Below are 17,296 nucleotides of genomic sequence, written 5' to 3'. Positions count from 1 at the left end.
ACAATACTTTTAGGAGAGTTGATATGAAAACATGGAAATCTGTTCTCATTAGAGAAGATCTGAAGGTAGCTAGGGCAGAAACTTTGCAATTACATCTTTGAGAAGGTGTACACTGCTACTATTGAGTTCATGCCACTTTGAATCAAAGGTATGTGATATTAATTTACATCTACTTAAAAGCAGTATATAAAGCACATATGAAGACATTGTTTTAAAAGTGTTTATTTTTTAAGATACAACAATTCTTGCCTTATAAAAACACTGGAGTATCTGGGCAACAAGCAATGTGAAAATGGAAGGAACTCCTTCCCTCTTCCTGACACCCGGATGTAATTCAAGTAAATTGAATTTCACAACATTTCTTGAACACAGTAAAGAACAGTTTTTATTTACAGATCCACAACATCTTTCAATAAACCAGTTAGCTCCCAAATTTTCAGGGCCAGATCCAGCAACAAACAGCTGCTCCTTCCAGCTGGAGAAGACATTACCACTCACGTATGACAAACTACTCTCCTGTATCACCACTTCCTTTAGTAAGTCACAGTGCAGTGCTAAATACAACAGTGCCCCAAAACCCCCAAAAGCACCCCACTCATTTCTGCTCCTGGTAGTGTTGCACAGTCCTAGCTATGGCAGCACTGCAATGACAGCCATCTGTACAAATCTTTTTCCTCTTTCTTCCTGCACCTCATATCCCAAATACCCCAGAAGCAGAAGCAACAGCATGAGGTCCTGAGCATATTCTGAGCTTAAGCACAGAAACTTGCAAATTAAGAGCATTTCAGCTACACACTGCTAGCTAGGTGCAATCTCTTATGGAGAGATTCATTTTGTTTGTAAAATGATGTTTCTTAGTAAAACCAATTATCTGCATCCATCTAAAGCATTCTTTTAAGAAGGATGTACTTCCATAGAAGATGCCTCTGCTGACATACAAACTGTGCTGAATCAAAACCAAAACCCATATCCTATCTCACATGAGATAAGCAAGGACAGCAAAGCGTTTCAGGGGAATAAAAAATAGGACAGTGACACAGTCAAAGAATTGGAGATAACTGGAAACAGTAATTTTCGCACACTCTGGCTTTACCTTTTTTCATTTCACAAAAGCTAGATGACGCATTTAAAGTGCAGGATGTCAATTACCATAGGGCCAGCAAACATTGGAGTATTTATATTTTGTATGTGCAACATCCAGCTGAAAAGAGTATTTCAGAAAATCACCATGTGTCTGTCTCAGAAGTACAATTACTCTGCTTTCCTCAATTTGCCCTCCAATTTTTGTTCCTTTTAGACAGCAGTCAATAGAACGAGCATGTGAAGAAAACAAGGATACTGTGAAATTTAATAATCAAACAGCAGAAGGAAATATGCTAATTTTCTAAGCAACTACATTGTTTAAATAGTGACATCATGTCAGCAGCAAGCTCTCAAGTTTCATATTGTTCTCTCAGACCAGACATGAAATTTCCACAAATACCAAGAAAGTCAAAATAGGACACTTTAAAGATGAGCAAAACTTGCTCTCCTCCTAAAACTTAATGTATGGTGTGTATTTAAAATTAAATAAAAGGATGTTTTAGCTAAACCAGGTACTAAAACAAGGAATCAGCCATGAGAGAACTTGAAGATTTCTAAGAAAACTTAAAACCCCCTATTTTCTCAGAAACAGTCCTGCTGAAACCCCTGCCGTTATGATTTCCAGCAGCTTCACACTGACCAGCTGGTCATTCAACAAGATGGTACAAGACTGCCACCTTGTGAAACCAAAACAATCAGATCTGCATTAACAGGACAAATAGCAACTCTCCGTCCCCAGAGAATACAGAATACTTCTTACTACAAGGTACTGAACAATTCATCTGATTTGTCTACTCACAAAAAAAGTAACAAAAATATTTCAGCGTGTACATAGTGCTTCTGTGTAAAATTTATCCTAGTCTTGAACACGAACACATGACAAAGAACTTAAAAGCAATGAAATACAGAATGCTCATGAATAACAGAAAACAGTTCACAGCATACCGCATTATCAAACGAATAACAGAAAACACAGTTCACAGCATACAGGAGTATCAAACAAACTTCCTATCTCCCCGAATAACAATGTATTTGTAACTAAAATGAAAAACCCATGTGTTCAATTATTTGTGGTGGCTTTTCCCTACTTCAAACCAATTCAGCGATGCTGTGGCTGCTCGGCTCTAGTATTCTGACAGACATTAAAAATTATTGTCTTTCTGTCCAAGAAAAACTGAACCTGAGCTTTTATTTTTACCCAGAAATTATAGGAATGTTGGCTATGCTGTTTTTGTTTTCATCTTGGACATTACAAATTAGCGTGATTTGTATCTAAATGGAAAGCTGATTCGTAAAATTTACAATAAATTATGATTTTAATACTGTTGTAAGTACTTTCATTGCCAATTGACACCTGCTAAGGAATTAACCTAAAGCAAGCAGTTATGGTTCTACTGAAACTAGAAGACCTTGGCAACGTAATCCAGGATAAACACAGTCCTTTCTGCAAGCCTTCAAGAAGAATAAATTATGAACAAACACAATGGAAATATTTCCGGAGCAAAATATTAAAATCCATTTTCCAAAAGATCATAGAATCACAGAATGGCTTGGGCTGGAAGGGACCTTAAAGCTCATCAAACTCCAACCCCCAGAGGGACACCTTCCACTAGACCAGGCTGCTCCAAGCCCTGTTCAACCTGGCCTTGAACACTGCCAGGGATGGGGCAGCCACAGCTTCTTCTCTGGGTGACCTGTGCCAGGGCCTCATCACCCCCACAGTAAAGAAATTCTCCTTAATATCTATGATACTTGCTCCAACATTTTAAAGGATATTTAACTAATTCCAGTACCTAGTTTTAAACACTTTTAACTGATATTTCTTGAATTTCTAAGAGATGTTGATGGAATTTGCAGCCCTTTCTTTATGACTAATAATGATACAATTACAACCAACACTGAATCAAGCTGACATTGAGTATTTCCTGCAAACTCACTGTGGTTCATCACCAGAAGTGAAAACACACCTTTACTCTAAAAATACATTCTCCTTCCATGTTTTACTAATTCATGGACTTTCCACTTTAATTTAAGCTTAGAGCACCTCAGCTTGCTTTTAAATTAGCTTTTATAATATTTTGAGAATAATTGTACTCCTAATATAAATCCCATGGTATAATATTACGCCATAATACTGATTAAAAAAACCCCAACAGTTCAAAGACATCTCTCTACATGTAATTTCTCTAGCATCTTGTGATGTGGAGCTTATTAGAAAGGTATTGTGCTCTAAATTACAGAGTGTTTTGTATTTGCTTTTCTTTACAAAAGAAATGTATTAGAATTGTATACATTTAAACTCGATTCTTTCAACTTGAAACATGGCTGCTATCTCGGTTAAGAGTAAGTAGGAAGCATAAGCATTGTCTCTTAACAGTGTTAATAACTGAAGGCATTCAGATACCAGTATCAAAAGACACGCTGGACAAAACAAAACATCGATGGATTACATAAGGAATTTTTAAATCTTCTCAAGCATATGAGTATCTGCTCCCCTTCATAAAGCCAAAAAAGAAACCAAATCTAGAAGGCAATTCACAATTCTAACCAGACCCCCATCCCTTCCTATTTTATCATTCCAATTCACTCAGTACTATTATTTCAGGACACAAATGAACTTGTACTGAAACATGCAGATGCTCTCTACCTTGTTTACATTTTTCCTAGCATGGCATACAAAACCAAAATCGGAAGCAGAAAGCATGCAAGACTTCCCTTCCCAAAACTGTCATACTAAAATTACAACACAAGACAGTATCCTGGACCCTGCAAGAACCAAAGTATCCCATTTCAGGTTTCTCTTGTCCCTTCAGCTTGATCAGTCAAATAGGGAGTTATCAAAAATGGCTCTCCCTATGGTACACACATTATTAACAACTAACATACTGGCTACAGTGACCTGGCAAACATCTTAAATTCAATACAAATAAACCTACTCATTGAAGAGTGGTTTTAAGGTTTCCTTAGAAGAAAGAGGGCTGCAAAGACATTGGGCAGGAGAATCTGAGTTAACCACACTCTTCATAGTTAGCACAGGTAAGGAATCAGAGCCAGGACACTGATATCATTGATTGATAAAGAAAAATGAAAAAACACATGACAGTATTAATGTGAGTAAATAACTCTACAGTACTGACCTTTTGAGAAATAATTCCATTTCAGAGTGACTGGCATGGAAATAGTATAACATGCTTGTATAGATTTGTCAGCTGTCTTTTAATTACAGAACAAGAAAGAATTTAAAAATGCTACACAGCATGCGAAGTTTTGGATCTCCTCCCCTGCCACATGGTTTAGTTATATTTATAAAACAGCTTAATAGTTAAGTTTAAGCAATCAAATATTTTTGAGCCTAATTAAAGTCATTTACATCCAGAAACCATTACAGCCTTCTTTTCTTCTCAAGGTAATACACTAGATGCTTTTAAAAATATATATACACACACACATTGTATTTTACCTTTGTAATACAAAATATATATTCCCTAGTTCCATTAGATCTGTATATATGTGAAAACCATTTAAAAGAACAACTCAGTAATGCCATTAGTACTTCTTTAAGATTACATGTCAAAGATCTTAGAAACACTCAGTTCAACTGGGGAGTGCACTCAGATCCTACATCAGTACAAACCTGTGAACACAGAACCTCGGGACATAAAAGCCTGATTATTTAAAAGGGTATTCATTAGACTGCATTCCACTGTGTAATGACACATTTCAGTCTGGCATATATAAATTACTTCCCTCCTAATAGGTCACGTTATCAACTGCAATTTATCTTTTGTTGCACAATAACATTTATTCCCTCAAAGAAGGTACATGCACCCAGCCTCCACTGTATTTTCTAAATACCAGTTTGAAATAGAATTTTCAAACTGCTTTAATAAGAGCCTACATTCTGCTTGCAAAACCAATGTAAGCATTCATCGTCAAAAAAAAAATCTTGACAATTCAGTGGCATGTAGGAGGTTTTGAAAATATACTTTAGTAGTGGTTCATACCTTGCCTGCCAGCAAACCTAGATGGAAATGGCCTGATCCAAGCAGCAAATATGCAGAGGTAACAAAAATGTTAAACACCAAAATACTTTGTTTTAAACAGAAGCCTCTGAAACATACTTACAAATTGTCATATCCTCATATATACTGTTATATAGTATTTTATTATAATGAAAAATCACTGTAAACATCTCTCTTACTTCACATAAATTACAGAAAGATGTGCTCAAATTCCCCTTCATATTGAATGTTTTAATTCCAGGAGCTCATAAATTCAATATATGGAATACCTTCACATGACAACATATCAGATCTCACATTCAGTTGCAACAATATGAGCAAATGGCTTACTTCCCGGATTCCAACTGGGGGAAAAAGTGTTCACATAATGCAAAACATACTGGGAAAGAAAAGGTCACCACATAAACCTCTGGATTTCATCACTATTTGGCCACTGGAATGTTTTGTTTAGAAAAATATATAAAGTTATGGCATTCACAGCAATATAAAAAGCCAGCTCCAGAAGCTGTCGATAGAGAGATGGAAATGGAATATTGAGTCTGTATATTAAGAATGGCAAAATAAAGTAACGAAATTCCAGCAATTTTTGAGGAACTGTGACTGCTAGTAAACATACAAAATACATTAAGATCCAGAATATTGGTTTTGATTTTAATGTATCAGCAAAACTCCAGCAAGAAAATATATAGACTGGAACCAATACATATTTCACAAGTTCATGTCTTTGGAAGACTTTTCTCCAGACATAAAATGTATAATGTCTGTTATCGGCTAGTAAATACTTATGAACATAGGTAAATTTCCAGATCAGGAATAAAGAGATGGCAGTGATTAAGCTATACTGCACAGGGTGCTTTCGTAATGACAGAAGGAATTTCTTGATTTTAGAAGGGGTCAATAAATGAGGGAATGAAAAAAAGACAGTAAAGGACAGAAAATAGAACAGCTGAGGAAAGTGCAAACAGGCTTCGTGGCTACTTCTGTCACCAACAACTATTCCACCATTGATGAAGACAAAGATAAAGAACCCAGTTACTAATATGATGTATGGCCAAGTTAAAGCAGTAAGCGTAACTAAGTTTTTAGGTGATGTGAAATATTTGATAAGAAACTGCAATACTCTCATCAAATCTGAAAATGATCCTTTCCTGGAAGAAATCTTTTCATCTCTCTTTTTCTGTAACTCTGTCTTCCAGGCTTCATTTAGCTTCTCTGCAACAATATTTCCAGCACAAAAAACTGTCCACACAATATTTGTCTGACGAAACATGAAGCCACAAAATCCGAGGAGAGCTGAAGTTTTATGGTTACCATAAAGGCACATTAAATAGGCAAAAAGTGTGAAAAATACTGATCCTGGGTCCGTATAATAAAGGAATGTAAAAAAGTAAAGGGTGGGAAACATTGCAAGTGTTAATGTAGACAAGATTCTCTGGAAGCCAGACACAGCCTAGAGAAGAAACAGAAAAATGTGGTTAAAAATGTCCACTAAAAATAACATAAAACAACCAACCAACCCCAAAGAATAATTCTTGAGAATTCCATTAACACAATATAATATCTCTTATGCTCTTTGGCTCCATCACTGCAGAAGCACACAGGCTGCATTTTTGTTAACCTCCTGCTATGTTAATGCAGAGTGTCGGACTACACGTTATTTCAGCACATTATTGCAGGTGAGTTAAAAATACAGCAACAAAAACACACCAACTTCTTTTATATGTCAGGTGTTCACATATCTATGCCATTAAAATCATCATGAGAGTATAACTGCTCCCATATCTCAGATAAAATAGCTAATGGGCCAATAAAAAAAAAAAGACCAACAAACCAACAATGTTTTATGCCCCTGAAATTTCATCACCAAGATTCTGTTTGTTTGTGAGACAGCAGAACACATTATTTCATGCTTCTACTCTTGCCTCTTTTGAACCCAGCCCACAGAGTGGCCCGTTCAAAGTTTCTGATTTTTGGTGCAGCTTTTATTGTTTATCTTCATTATAATTTGTGAGTTAGAAAAGAAACTTCAAAGAAGGTAGGAGACCATACAGTTAAAAGCTCCTCCCAATTATCCTACTCACTACATGATGAAATGCAATTCACTACATTAAAAAATATTGCATGATGTTTCTGAATGATGTAGCATGGGTTGAAAGAGCCAGTCACCACCTTACAAAAACGGGAATAGAGAAAATGCTGAGCTCAAACCCAACAAGGCAACTACATTTTCTAACTCTTAAGCCTACTGTCACAAAAACTTTTATTTTCTGACATTTGTATTTCCACTTCAAAGCACAAAATTAAATGTTCCAAAAGTGGAATAAATTTATTGGATTTGACTCAATTCTGTATAGTCTTATTGTGTGCTTAAAATTGAAGAGTCTCCTGTAAGAAAATACATCAGAAGAAATTTTCCTTAAAGGAATCCTTCAGTTATCAGGGAACAGAAAAAAAATGTTCTTATGGTTAAAAGTGAAACTGAAGAACTTGACTACGGTGGAAGATTTTGAATAGGCCATTAATCACTGAAACAATTTACCTGCTGCAGTGGTGGATTCTCCACCACTTTAAATATACAGTATTCCTATACCCAAGTTGAACTGTTGTGGTCTGGATGGGTGGTCAAAGGTAAGAACTGGCTGGCTGGTTGTCACACTCTACCCAAAGAGTAACAACTAGAGTAACACAGGGATACTGAGACCTGTCCTCTTTAACATCTTTATCAATGACCCAAAGGCAGCAAGAGTACATTCTCATCAAGTCTGCAAATGACACTAAACTGGTGGGACCAGGCTGAAGAGCAGAGCTGCCAACCACAGTGATGTAGACAGGCTGGAGGACTGGGGCAACAGAAACATTAAGAAATTCAATGAGTTCAAATGCAAATTCCTGCACCTGAAAAGGAAGAAATCCCTACACTGATAGAGGCTGGACACAAGAGTAGCTAAGGATCTGCCACTCTGTGGAAAGGGACCTGGGGGTCTTGGCAGATAATGAAGTGAACATGAGCCAGCAGCGTGCCCTGGATGGAACAGCAACAGCCTCCTGAACTGCATCAACAAGAGAGCATAGCAGCAGATCAAAGTAAGTGATTATCCCACTTCATTTGTTAGGCTGCACTTACAATACCATGTAAAATTTTGTGCCCTGTGATACAAAAAAACCCACCAGTAAACCGAAGCAATGGCAGAGGGCCACCAAGACAGACAGGAGCTGAAACACATGCCCTGGGAGGAGAGGGTGAGGGAGCTGGCCTTGTTCGGTCTGGAAAATAGATGGCTTGGGAGGACTGAACAGCAACCTACGAATACCTGAGAATGTCACCAGCTGAAGGAGCCAGGCTCCTCAAAGTGGTACACTGTGGAAGAGCAAGAGACAACAGGCATAAACTGAAATGAGAGGTTCAGACTGCGTGTAAGAAAAATCTTTCCCACTGTGAGGCCAGTCATGGAGCAGGTTGTCCAGAGAGCAACCTGATCTGACCTCAGGGCTGGCCTGCTTTGAGCATGGGTGTATTTTCTAAGGTCCTTTCTGCCCTGAATCATTCCCCACTTTACAGCTTGAATTATTCTTTGGTTCTAAATATTGGCATAAAACCTGGTATCTTTCCAAATAACAGATTTTAGTTTAAACACATCTTACAGGGCTTCACTCAGGATTCAGCAGCTGAAATTTTCTGGAGAGTCTGAAGCAATTCCAACTTAGATGAGCACTCAGACATTTGAACAGTAAGTCTATATGTGTACTAACTTTAAGTTTTATTTCAATGGGGCTACTTATCGTTACACACAAGAGTAAATTTGTAGAGGTTTGCACCCTGAAAGAGAAAAAAGATTAAAAAGAAAAGTCAAAACAAAAAACGGAGAAAAGGAACGTGCCTCCTTGGCAAAACTGGTAGCAATACTTGCAGTTATACAAAGGTTGCTCACATACATAGCAAAACATACACTGAGGTATCAAAATTGCTTGTACAAGTGTATAAAACGTAGTAGTACACAAAGGTAATTCTACTTTCACCATACCTTGTTCTTCTGATGGATCTTGGACAGAAGTAAATACAATAAATAGAAGTTCCCCGCACTGAAAAGCAGGTTAATAAACCTGAGCATCCCTGTAGAGCACACCACGCTTCCCGTCCATCCACAGAGCCATGCCACTGGCTTCACTATTCCCACCGACACCAGGTACAAGCCCGGCAGCGTGGTGATCATCGGGTCCCACTGCAAAGGGGAGAGAGAAACAGGTTATGGGGTGCTCTCACACAGAAAAGGCACCCGAGGCACACGGCGGGGCATGCCTCACCATGCCCACCCGCTCCCCGTTCTGTTAGCCTGGATGCTTGGTGCACTGCTGGCATTACTAGAGTATTTGAGCACTCCGTATCCTGCAGCACCAAGAAGCAGAGAGCAGCGTTTGGGGCAACAGCGACCACAAACTGTTCTCTTTTCGAAACGCCCGCGGCACGTTCATACAAAGCATCGCTGACCGGGACGGCTCCGCGCAGCACCTGCAGGAAGCGGCCCCGGCAGTAGGCCTGCGCCTGAGGGACGTGGAAGGCCTCGTCCATGTAGGGCCCGCGCTGCCCGCGACTGACGGCCGCGAACAGCAGGCACGACAGCAGGAACGCGCCGCTCATGACCGCGGAGAAGCCGTAGGCCTCCCACCGCTCCATGCTGCCGCCGCCGCGCCGGGAGCGCCGGGCCGCGAAGGGAAGGGGCCGCCCTTCCGGGAAGGGCCGGGCGCGGGAGGTGGGGCCTGGCGGAGCGGGACGCGGCTGCGGTGCTCTCCGGGCGGCGGTGAGGGGCGGCGGGGCAGAGGTGGCCGAGACGGGACGGGAGGGCAGGGCAGGAGGAGCCAGGCGCGGGCGGTGGCTGCCGGGCGGGGAGGATGAGGGGACCGGCGGGGCGGGACGGGACGGGACGGGACGGGACGGGAGGTGCGGCCTGCCTCCGGCCGTGGAGCCGCACGCGTGGGGCTTCCCCTCCGGGAAGCGTTGGAAACCATCTGCGAATGGTGTTATTAAAACTGTGTTTTGTACGGGACAGGAGCGGGTGCGTGCTCGTTCGGTGTTTTGGTAAATGGTGTAGGGCTGGTGCTGCTGCGCGCTACGGCGCTGGCCCTGCAGGATGGAGTTAACGCATCGACTGGAGCTGTTCCCTGACTGCACCGTCACCCTCCTCCTCTTCAACCACGTGAAAAATGCAGCTGCTCTAAGGAAAAAGGCCATGGAAGGGTCCATCGAAGGAGCGTTGATAAACCCTGCCATGGTGAGTGAATGCCTGAGTGCCTATGTCCTCCCGTTTGGACCGCGTTACAGTTCTAAACGCAGCGTGGAAATCCTTCTCAGTGGGAACTCCATGAAGAACAGCCTATGCTCGTAATCACTTGTCACACGAGTTGCTGCTATACACTGCAAATGGCCCTCCTCTGATTTCATTACGGTGTCATACAGTGTAAGGGTTCATCTGTGTGCAAGAAAAAGCCCTGGCAGGATTGGCCAGAACAATTGTCGCCTTGGTTCACTTCACATCCTGCTTGGTGGAGCTATTTAAACCTGCTTCCATCTGTGAAATGCAGTACTAATTGCATATTGCTGTCCAAAATCTAATATTTGGAGCCTTTCTTCTTATTTAAACCCATAACTAGTTTCTGAATCTGGCCCTTTTTGTTGGAATTAGCAAAGCTGTAGTTATGAAAGGTGAAAAAAATAATCTGACAATTTACTGACAGAAGATTTATTAATGTGATTCTTTTTTCAAAAGATTTCAGTAACCTGATTGAGAGAGCATAGTCTTTATGTTGAGTATAACCCCACACAGGAGATAATCACATGATTTTGGAAGAGCAAGAATTGCTAAAGTAACTAGTAAAATCCTGGTTTCCTCACCTCTGTGATGTAGACTTATGCTGTCAAAATTAGTGGTCAGGATTTTTTTTTCGGATTTCAAAATAAGAAGTTAAATTTCTGTTCAACGTCTTCTGTTGTGTTTTACAGATTGTAGATCCTTTTCAAATTCTTGTGGCGGCCAACAAAGCTGTTCATCTGCACAGGATAGGTAAAATGAAGACCAGAACTCTCAATGCCGAAATTATTTTCAGCCTTTCACCAAACAACAATGTAAGATTTACTGAACAAATGTCTTTTATTGTCAGACAAGGTTGACAAGATCCATGCAGCCAAACTAAATAGATGTATTCATTCAAGGTCAGGTTGGACAGAGCCTTGGGTGACATGGCAGTGGGAGGTGTGTCTGCCCATGGCAGGGGGGTTGGAACTTGATGATCTTAAGGTCCTTTCCAACCCTAACTATTCTATGATTCTATGAACTGTTTACCTGGCTACTAATAGAAGTTACAGCTATTTTTAATAACATTAATATGTTATTATCTCTTGTAGCTTGTCAGAATTACATTAATGTAAAATTGACAATTTATATTCTTAGTCTGTTTGACCCTGTAGCTGAAAAGGTTGCTCATATATAGTGAGAAAGTGACTCGTAATACTTTCTTATTTTTCATGCTTTCTTAGATTTCAGATGCATTTAAAAAGTTTGGCATTTCAGACAGTGACACAGCGGTGCTCATTGTTCTGGTTGTGGACAAAGAAAAAACTGTGAATCTGGAAGATATAGTATCTCAGGTGGAAGGCCAGCAGGTTTCTCTGAATGAACTCCCCCAACTAACAGACACTGCCAGAGTTAAAAAGGTATGTAGCCAAAAGAGATGACTGGCATAGAGAAAGTGGAGTTAACTACATTACCTTAAGGGTCTGTATTTCTTTAGCACAACTGGAAACCTGTTTTAGTGAACTTGATCATTTCTTACTTACAATTTTTTTAGTTGCAAAAAGTTCTTGTCAGACCCCCAACAGCATAAATTTTAAGTCTTAAAATTCTTAGCATCGTCAGGAAGTTGGAACATAAAAATACATTCCAGATTGCTGCCTACCATTCAGGCACTTTGCTTCCTGTTTTCTCAGGCAAATATTCATTTAATTAAAAATAAATTTCCAGTCCTGAACAGTTTCATAATCTCAAGCACATAAATAGTCCCAGCATGGGTGGCTGAACTAAAAATGTGTTGATTAGCTGCTAGAAGCTGCGTTGGGGCATGTGTGCTCTTAGCAGATTACCATATGCTAGATAAGTATCTTGAAGCATATGTGTTTAACTTAAAGTAACTTAAAATTCAAGTAACTTAAATCATTTTGATCATGTTGGTCAAAGTAATGATAGGAGACATGGTTAAAACTGGACAAATCATACCAAACAACATGCGGAGCTAAAAGTGCTGCTCTCATTCAGTTTCTTAGCTTTATGTCTTGCCATTTCAGAATTTCCATGGTTCCTTAGTCCCAATTTTATATTGTAGTCATGACAAGATTAAAATTTCCAGTGTAAAAAGTGGAGGAGAAGGGCAAACCTTTGGTACGTATTTTTAGAAGGCATGTGATGAATTTTTTCTTCCTTACACATCTTTTGTGGTTTTCTTTCTCTGCAGATGTACAAAGTTACTCCGCAAGAAGAAAAACTCAGCACCTTATTGGATAGTATTGTTTGCAGAATGTCAACAAAAGATGTTATATAAAAATGTGTAAATAAATTTTTTCTAAAGGAAAAAGAGGGCTTTTTGTAATGTAAAAACATTTCATCGTAATTTATTGTGCATTTCAGAGAAAGTGGTGTAGTACTGAGCAGTTTGATGACATCTGAGCTTTAATCATAAATGAGCAAGTTTGAATATGGGGGTAACCAGAGCTGTGTTCTAAGCACAAAGAGAAATCTTGCCATGCAAAGCAGAATTTGCCATTGGCATTTCTGTCCATTTTCTTAGCAAGATTAAAAAAAATCACTTTTGCCAGTACCTTAAGTTGATCTAAATAGAAAGCTGGAAGATCTCTACTTGCTCTTCTCTTTCATCAACTGTTTTGCTAGGTGCAGAAAGGATTCAAACACTGTAAATTATTTTTATTAGCCCTCCCTTGATTTGTTTTGTTTTGGCACCCTGACGGATGATGGCCTTTTAATGATACTCCTGCCGGAAAAGGCGTCTCCGTGGCATGAAGTATTGCTGATGGACTAGGAAAAGGAAAGTTTCCATAAACTATCAGCAGCACCTCCCTCTTTCTGCTAATGGGATACAGTCACTGCCCACCCATTGGGAACATGAAGTGCCCTGGGGCAGCCAGTGCTGGAGCAGTGTGGAGCAGGGATGCGTAGGACCATGAATTAGGTCAGCATGGATGAGGCTGCGGTGGTGGTAGCACATGACAGTGTGATATTATCAGATGCAGGGTGCTGCTGAGCTACTGGTCTGTTGCTGTGGTAGTTAAGTGTTGGTGTTGAAAGATAGTGAGAGGTGCTTTTACTACACTGAATTATGCATGGTGATGCTGACTTCCTAGGGCCTGGTTCTGGGTGCAGAGGTTACAGAGAATTTTTCACCCTAAATTTATTTACTTATATTGTCAATAGAACTTACATAGCATTCTGAAAGGACCATTGAACTTGTTTGGTTGAACCAGTGTTAAAGGCCATCAAAGCAAATATTGTTTTCCAGTAGTCATCAGGTCCAGCAGTCCTGCATGAGTATCATTTAATCACATGCAGGCATCCTGTTTAAGAACAAAACCTGTTCTAATTAGGTAGAAATCCATTCTGCTATTGCTATGCTATATGATTTTTCTGGGATGTGTATACACCTGTATAGCTGTCTGAATATGGGTTGGTTTTATTTTTTTCCTAATATTATCTAAGGTGTTACGATTTGTGTACTTAGAAGATATTTGGAAGAGTATGGCCCAGTTTCTTACACATAGTATTTGGGGAAACAAATGTATTTTTGGGGAGAGGCAGGTCTGAGTTAAGAGTTGAAATGTTATCCGCTACAGTAAACAGACCAGCAAAATGACACATAGACTTAGTATGGTCTGTGTTTCTGTATTTAATATGAAAACCACTAGATTCTGTTCTGCATTTTGATTTTGGTTAATGCTTCTCTGAATTAAAACACAGTAGTACAAGTACCATCCTTTTCTTACCAACCAGATCAATGGCCAAATACTTGCCAAGTACCAAGGGAATTAAAAGGTTTGTCAAAATAAGTTATTCAGGAGAAATGATTGCTGATTTCATTGAAAGATGGTTCTACAGAATGTATCATCCCCTTAAAGAGAAATGTGAGGCAATAGTAAAGAAATGGAGTTTGGAAGGACTTGAGTCTTTTGAAATAACACGTGCGTAACATCAGCATGTGAGAATGACTGTGGCAAATAAAAGACTTGTTTTCCTTTTCTGACAGTCTGGTTGGTACATGGATTATATCACCAGATTTGCTGGCTCAGTTGCTGACATTGGTTTTGGTAGCTTAAAATAATGGTAGGCAGGTATGCTTAAAGCACAGCCTTTTTTGAACATGTGTAAAGCATCAGCCTGGTCTGTTTAATACAGGAGAAATGCTAATAAAAAGATCCCTGCGTAACAGTTGATACACAGGTTCCAAACTTCGGTTCCTAGTTTCTAATTCTTGTCAGTCTGTTCCACTGGTGTGGAAACAGTAAATAGTTTGTTACTGTTGCCATGAGTTAAATTATGAAACTGTGATTCTGTGAGAATTGAACGAGCCACTTTCATGGGTGGATTTACTGGATATTATTTTGGGAGCTGAAGTCTCCTGACTGACTGTCGTTCAGTCAGGCAGATGATTTTGGGTCTGTTGGTAGTGAAGACTATGCCACTGACCTGCAAGGCCACAGTTTTCCCCTACTCCTAGTTGCATTATCTGACTTAAACAAACTACTTGCAAAAACTGGGAATAAATTTGGGTTGTGTTGACCGTGTGAAGTTACACTTGTCTTTCTGAAAACTAAAATTAGAATGTCTGGATATATAATATTGCTGTTAAATCAACCCCCACTGTTTTCCAGCAAAGCAAAAGCTTAAGGAACTTGTTTTTTTCAAAACATTCAATGTTCTGCTGCTTCTCTTCAGAACTTTCATACCTTACCACCTCTATTACAAAGGTGAAAAAGAGAAACCTGAAGCATTTTCAATACTTTGCTTGGACCTTCTGTGCTTCAGAGGTAGGATTGTACCTGCAGGACATACAAATTTAACAACTAAGTGTAAAAGTATGATGTGTGGTCAGTTGTTCTAGCTTTTATTTTTAAGGTGGAGTGGTTTTGGGTGGGGATTTTTTTTGGCTGTGCTGCCTGTTTCACATTGTGTATATGATAAAAACTGAGTGAAACCAGCAGCCTGTGCTTCTAAAAGGCAATGGCCAAAACCTCATCCTCCACAGAACCCACTTTCCTGCTTGAATGCTTTGTAATACATGAGTTTATTAGAGAAGTAGAGGGGAGAAAAAAGAAAAACATTGGAGACAGGACAGGCAAGAAATGGCCAGTACAAAGCCGCTTTTTACAATGACTGTCATACGTGCTAAGGCAAGCAGGCTATCCTTTTTGAGCTAAGTTCCCAAGCTTTCAGCCTAGGTAGATCTGATGTATATCCAAACTGCTGGTGATTCCATCAGGAATGCAGACATACACTCAAGGAACACTTGCCTGCCCTGTAGCAAGGGAGGTAGTCCAGTAGCACATTGTGATTTGCCAAGCAGTTCTCACCTGCAGGCTGCTGTATATGTGTGGGATCAGATGTATGCCCATCCCATGATCAGGGGAGTGTGTATTTTGGCACATGGGAAATCTCACAGTGATGTGAAAGGGGCAGTCAGAGGTTCTGCAGGGCAAGAGAGCAGCAAAGGGTAGTTTGCCTTGCACCAAGATGGCTCCTACCGAGTCCCGTGCAGCCACATCTGCAGGCCACTGTGATCAACACGGCAGCACAAGCAATGCGGGTTCACTGACCTGACAGCTCAATTTGTGAGCTGCAGCCTGTGCACCTCTGAACTGTGTGTTTGATATTAGTAAAATGCATGTTTCTAAAAGCTATGTACGTTAGGACAAATAGCCAATCCAATTTACAAAATCTTAAGCAAAGGAAAAATCCCTATCAGCTGTCAGTGACCAGTTCCATGAGTGAGTTCCTTTCACCATTAAGTGTGCCCCCTCCCAGCTCTGTTCACTGGCTTCCTCTCTTCTGCCATCCTGAGATGCTTTTACCTGTCTGCTTTTATTTCCAAAGCCCTTCACAGTTCACATCAGTCTCCTATAGCCTAAGCATACCCTTTTGCCTTGTCGTGATTTCAAAGCAACAGCTTCAGGCCTCCTTCTGTGCCTGCTTCAGGTAGGGGAACCTCCCTTCATCATTTTCGAAGTAGATGATTATTAAGGACCACTCTTTGACCTGCTGCCAAAACTCCCTCTCCTGTGGAAGCCTTGATGACGGTACACATCCAGTGTACTGAGGCCATCGCCTGTCACACAACCCCAGTCACCCAGGTTTTTGTACTGCTGTCAGGATGTCTAAATCCCTCTCTCTTCTAGTGTACTTCAATAGTACATTTACAAGAGAGGGACCATCCTTTTGCTTTCACTTGCAATATTAGTTCATACTACATGGTTTATGGCTGGGCTCCCTATGTCTTATGACAAGTTATTTAATGTGCTAATCATAATTTTTAAAATACTATTCCTTTGTATGTTGTTCTTCAGAGACCACCAACAAAGCTCTGCTCCCATGTTTATCATAATGAGGTGGTACCTTAACAAGGACATTTTCTTGGAGTGGTGCAGTGCTGCATAGGTACAGAACACTGATTCCAGCACCCACACCTGCTGGGAGAGCTGATGCAGGTGTCTCTGATGCTACACTGTGCTTGTAAGCAGTCCTTGAAGTGCGCCAGGTAGGTCTTTGCAGAAACATTTCAGTTTATGTGCCCCTCCTAATTATGGATTGATAGCAAAATGCGGTACGCAACACTTGAAAGAATTGTGTTCCCTACTGGTGCTCCATAATTACAAACACAAATCTACCTGTTCGTAAGTATTCAGAGTATCTTGCAGCTCTTCTTTGTTTATTAGGGTACTGTTTGTTAGTTTATACAATGCTGGAATTTGGGGTTTAAGCTGAGTTTAAACTCCAAAAGCTTGGACTATTGTTCCCAACAGCCACTGCCCCTCAGAGCTTCCAGTCCATTAACCTGAGCTCATCAGGAGTAAGCAACCACACAACCAAGAGTGTAACAGAGGCTGCCAACTGGCTGTATTTCCGTAAAGCTTGCAGGTTTTC

The 17,296-nt window shown here is 40.2% G+C and overlaps 2 protein-coding genes across 6 annotated transcripts; one reads left to right on the top strand and one right to left on the bottom strand.

Moving 5' to 3' along the window:
• Positions 1–206: 206 nt before the first annotated feature.
• ALG10 (ALG10 alpha-1,2-glucosyltransferase) lies at positions 207–9,965 on the bottom strand. Of its 3 annotated transcripts, XM_065665550.1 has the most exons (4): positions 9,592–9,965; positions 9,128–9,325; positions 8,417–8,463; positions 6,473–6,555 (listed from the first exon to the last, which is right to left on the bottom strand). In XM_065665550.1, the coding sequence occupies exons 1-4, from the start codon at positions 9,775–9,777 to the stop codon at positions 6,519–6,521; spliced, it is 468 nt and encodes a 155-aa protein (XP_065521622.1). In that variant the 5' UTR covers positions 9,778–9,965; the 3' UTR covers positions 6,473–6,518. The 3 variants fall into 3 exon arrangements, with proteins under 3 accessions (XP_065521602.1, XP_065521612.1, XP_065521622.1); XM_065665530.1 differs by lacking the exon at positions 8,417–8,463 and having other exon boundaries at positions 207–6,555; positions 9,592–9,948; XM_065665540.1 differs by lacking the exon at positions 8,417–8,463 and having other exon boundaries at positions 207–6,555; positions 9,613–9,946.
• Positions 9,637–12,725, top strand: TPRKB (TP53RK binding protein). 3 transcript variants are annotated; one of them, XM_065665581.1, is made up of 5 exons: positions 9,637–9,853; positions 10,151–10,372; positions 11,101–11,223; positions 11,635–11,811; positions 12,606–12,725. In XM_065665581.1, the coding sequence occupies exons 2-5, from the start codon at positions 10,232–10,234 to the stop codon at positions 12,690–12,692; spliced, it is 528 nt and encodes a 175-aa protein (XP_065521653.1). In that variant the 5' UTR covers positions 9,637–9,853; positions 10,151–10,231; the 3' UTR covers positions 12,693–12,725. The 3 variants fall into 3 exon arrangements, with proteins under 3 accessions (XP_065521653.1, XP_065521634.1, XP_065521643.1); XM_065665562.1 differs by having other exon boundaries at positions 9,637–9,901; XM_065665571.1 differs by having other exon boundaries at positions 9,849–9,922.
• The last annotated feature ends 4,571 nt before the right edge of the window (positions 12,726–17,296 follow it).

This window comes from Lathamus discolor, chromosome 1 (genome assembly GCF_037157495.1).
Source record: "Lathamus discolor isolate bLatDis1 chromosome 1, bLatDis1.hap1, whole genome shotgun sequence".
In the NCBI taxonomy this organism is placed as follows: domain Eukaryota; kingdom Metazoa; phylum Chordata; class Aves; order Psittaciformes; family Psittacidae; genus Lathamus; species Lathamus discolor.
Note: the sequence above shows the minus strand (reverse complement) of the source record. Positions and strands in the feature narration are given on the sequence as shown.

Excerpts from the sequence above, each read along its gene's own strand:
- ALG10 (XM_065665530.1), bottom strand. The coding sequence starts at position 9,777 with ATGGAGCGGTGGGAGGCCTACGGCTTCTCCGCGGTCATGAGCGGCGCG. Across the intron at positions 9,326-9,591 it reads TGCTGCGCGGAGCCGTCCCG|TGGGACCCGATGATCACCAC; the intron begins GTCAGCGATGCT and ends TCCCCTTTGCAG. Across the intron at positions 6,556-9,127 it reads AGATCCATCAGAAGAACAAG|GCTGTGTCTGGCTTCCAGAG; the intron begins GTATGGTGAAAG and ends TTTCTTCTCTAG.
- TPRKB (XM_065665581.1), top strand. The coding sequence starts at position 10,232 with ATGGAGTTAACGCATCGACTGGAGCTGTTCCCTGACTGCACCGTCACC. Across the intron at positions 11,224-11,634 it reads GCCTTTCACCAAACAACAAT|ATTTCAGATGCATTTAAAAA; the intron begins GTAAGATTTACT and ends ATGCTTTCTTAG. Across the intron at positions 11,812-12,605 it reads ACACTGCCAGAGTTAAAAAG|ATGTACAAAGTTACTCCGCA; the intron begins GTATGTAGCCAA and ends CTTTCTCTGCAG.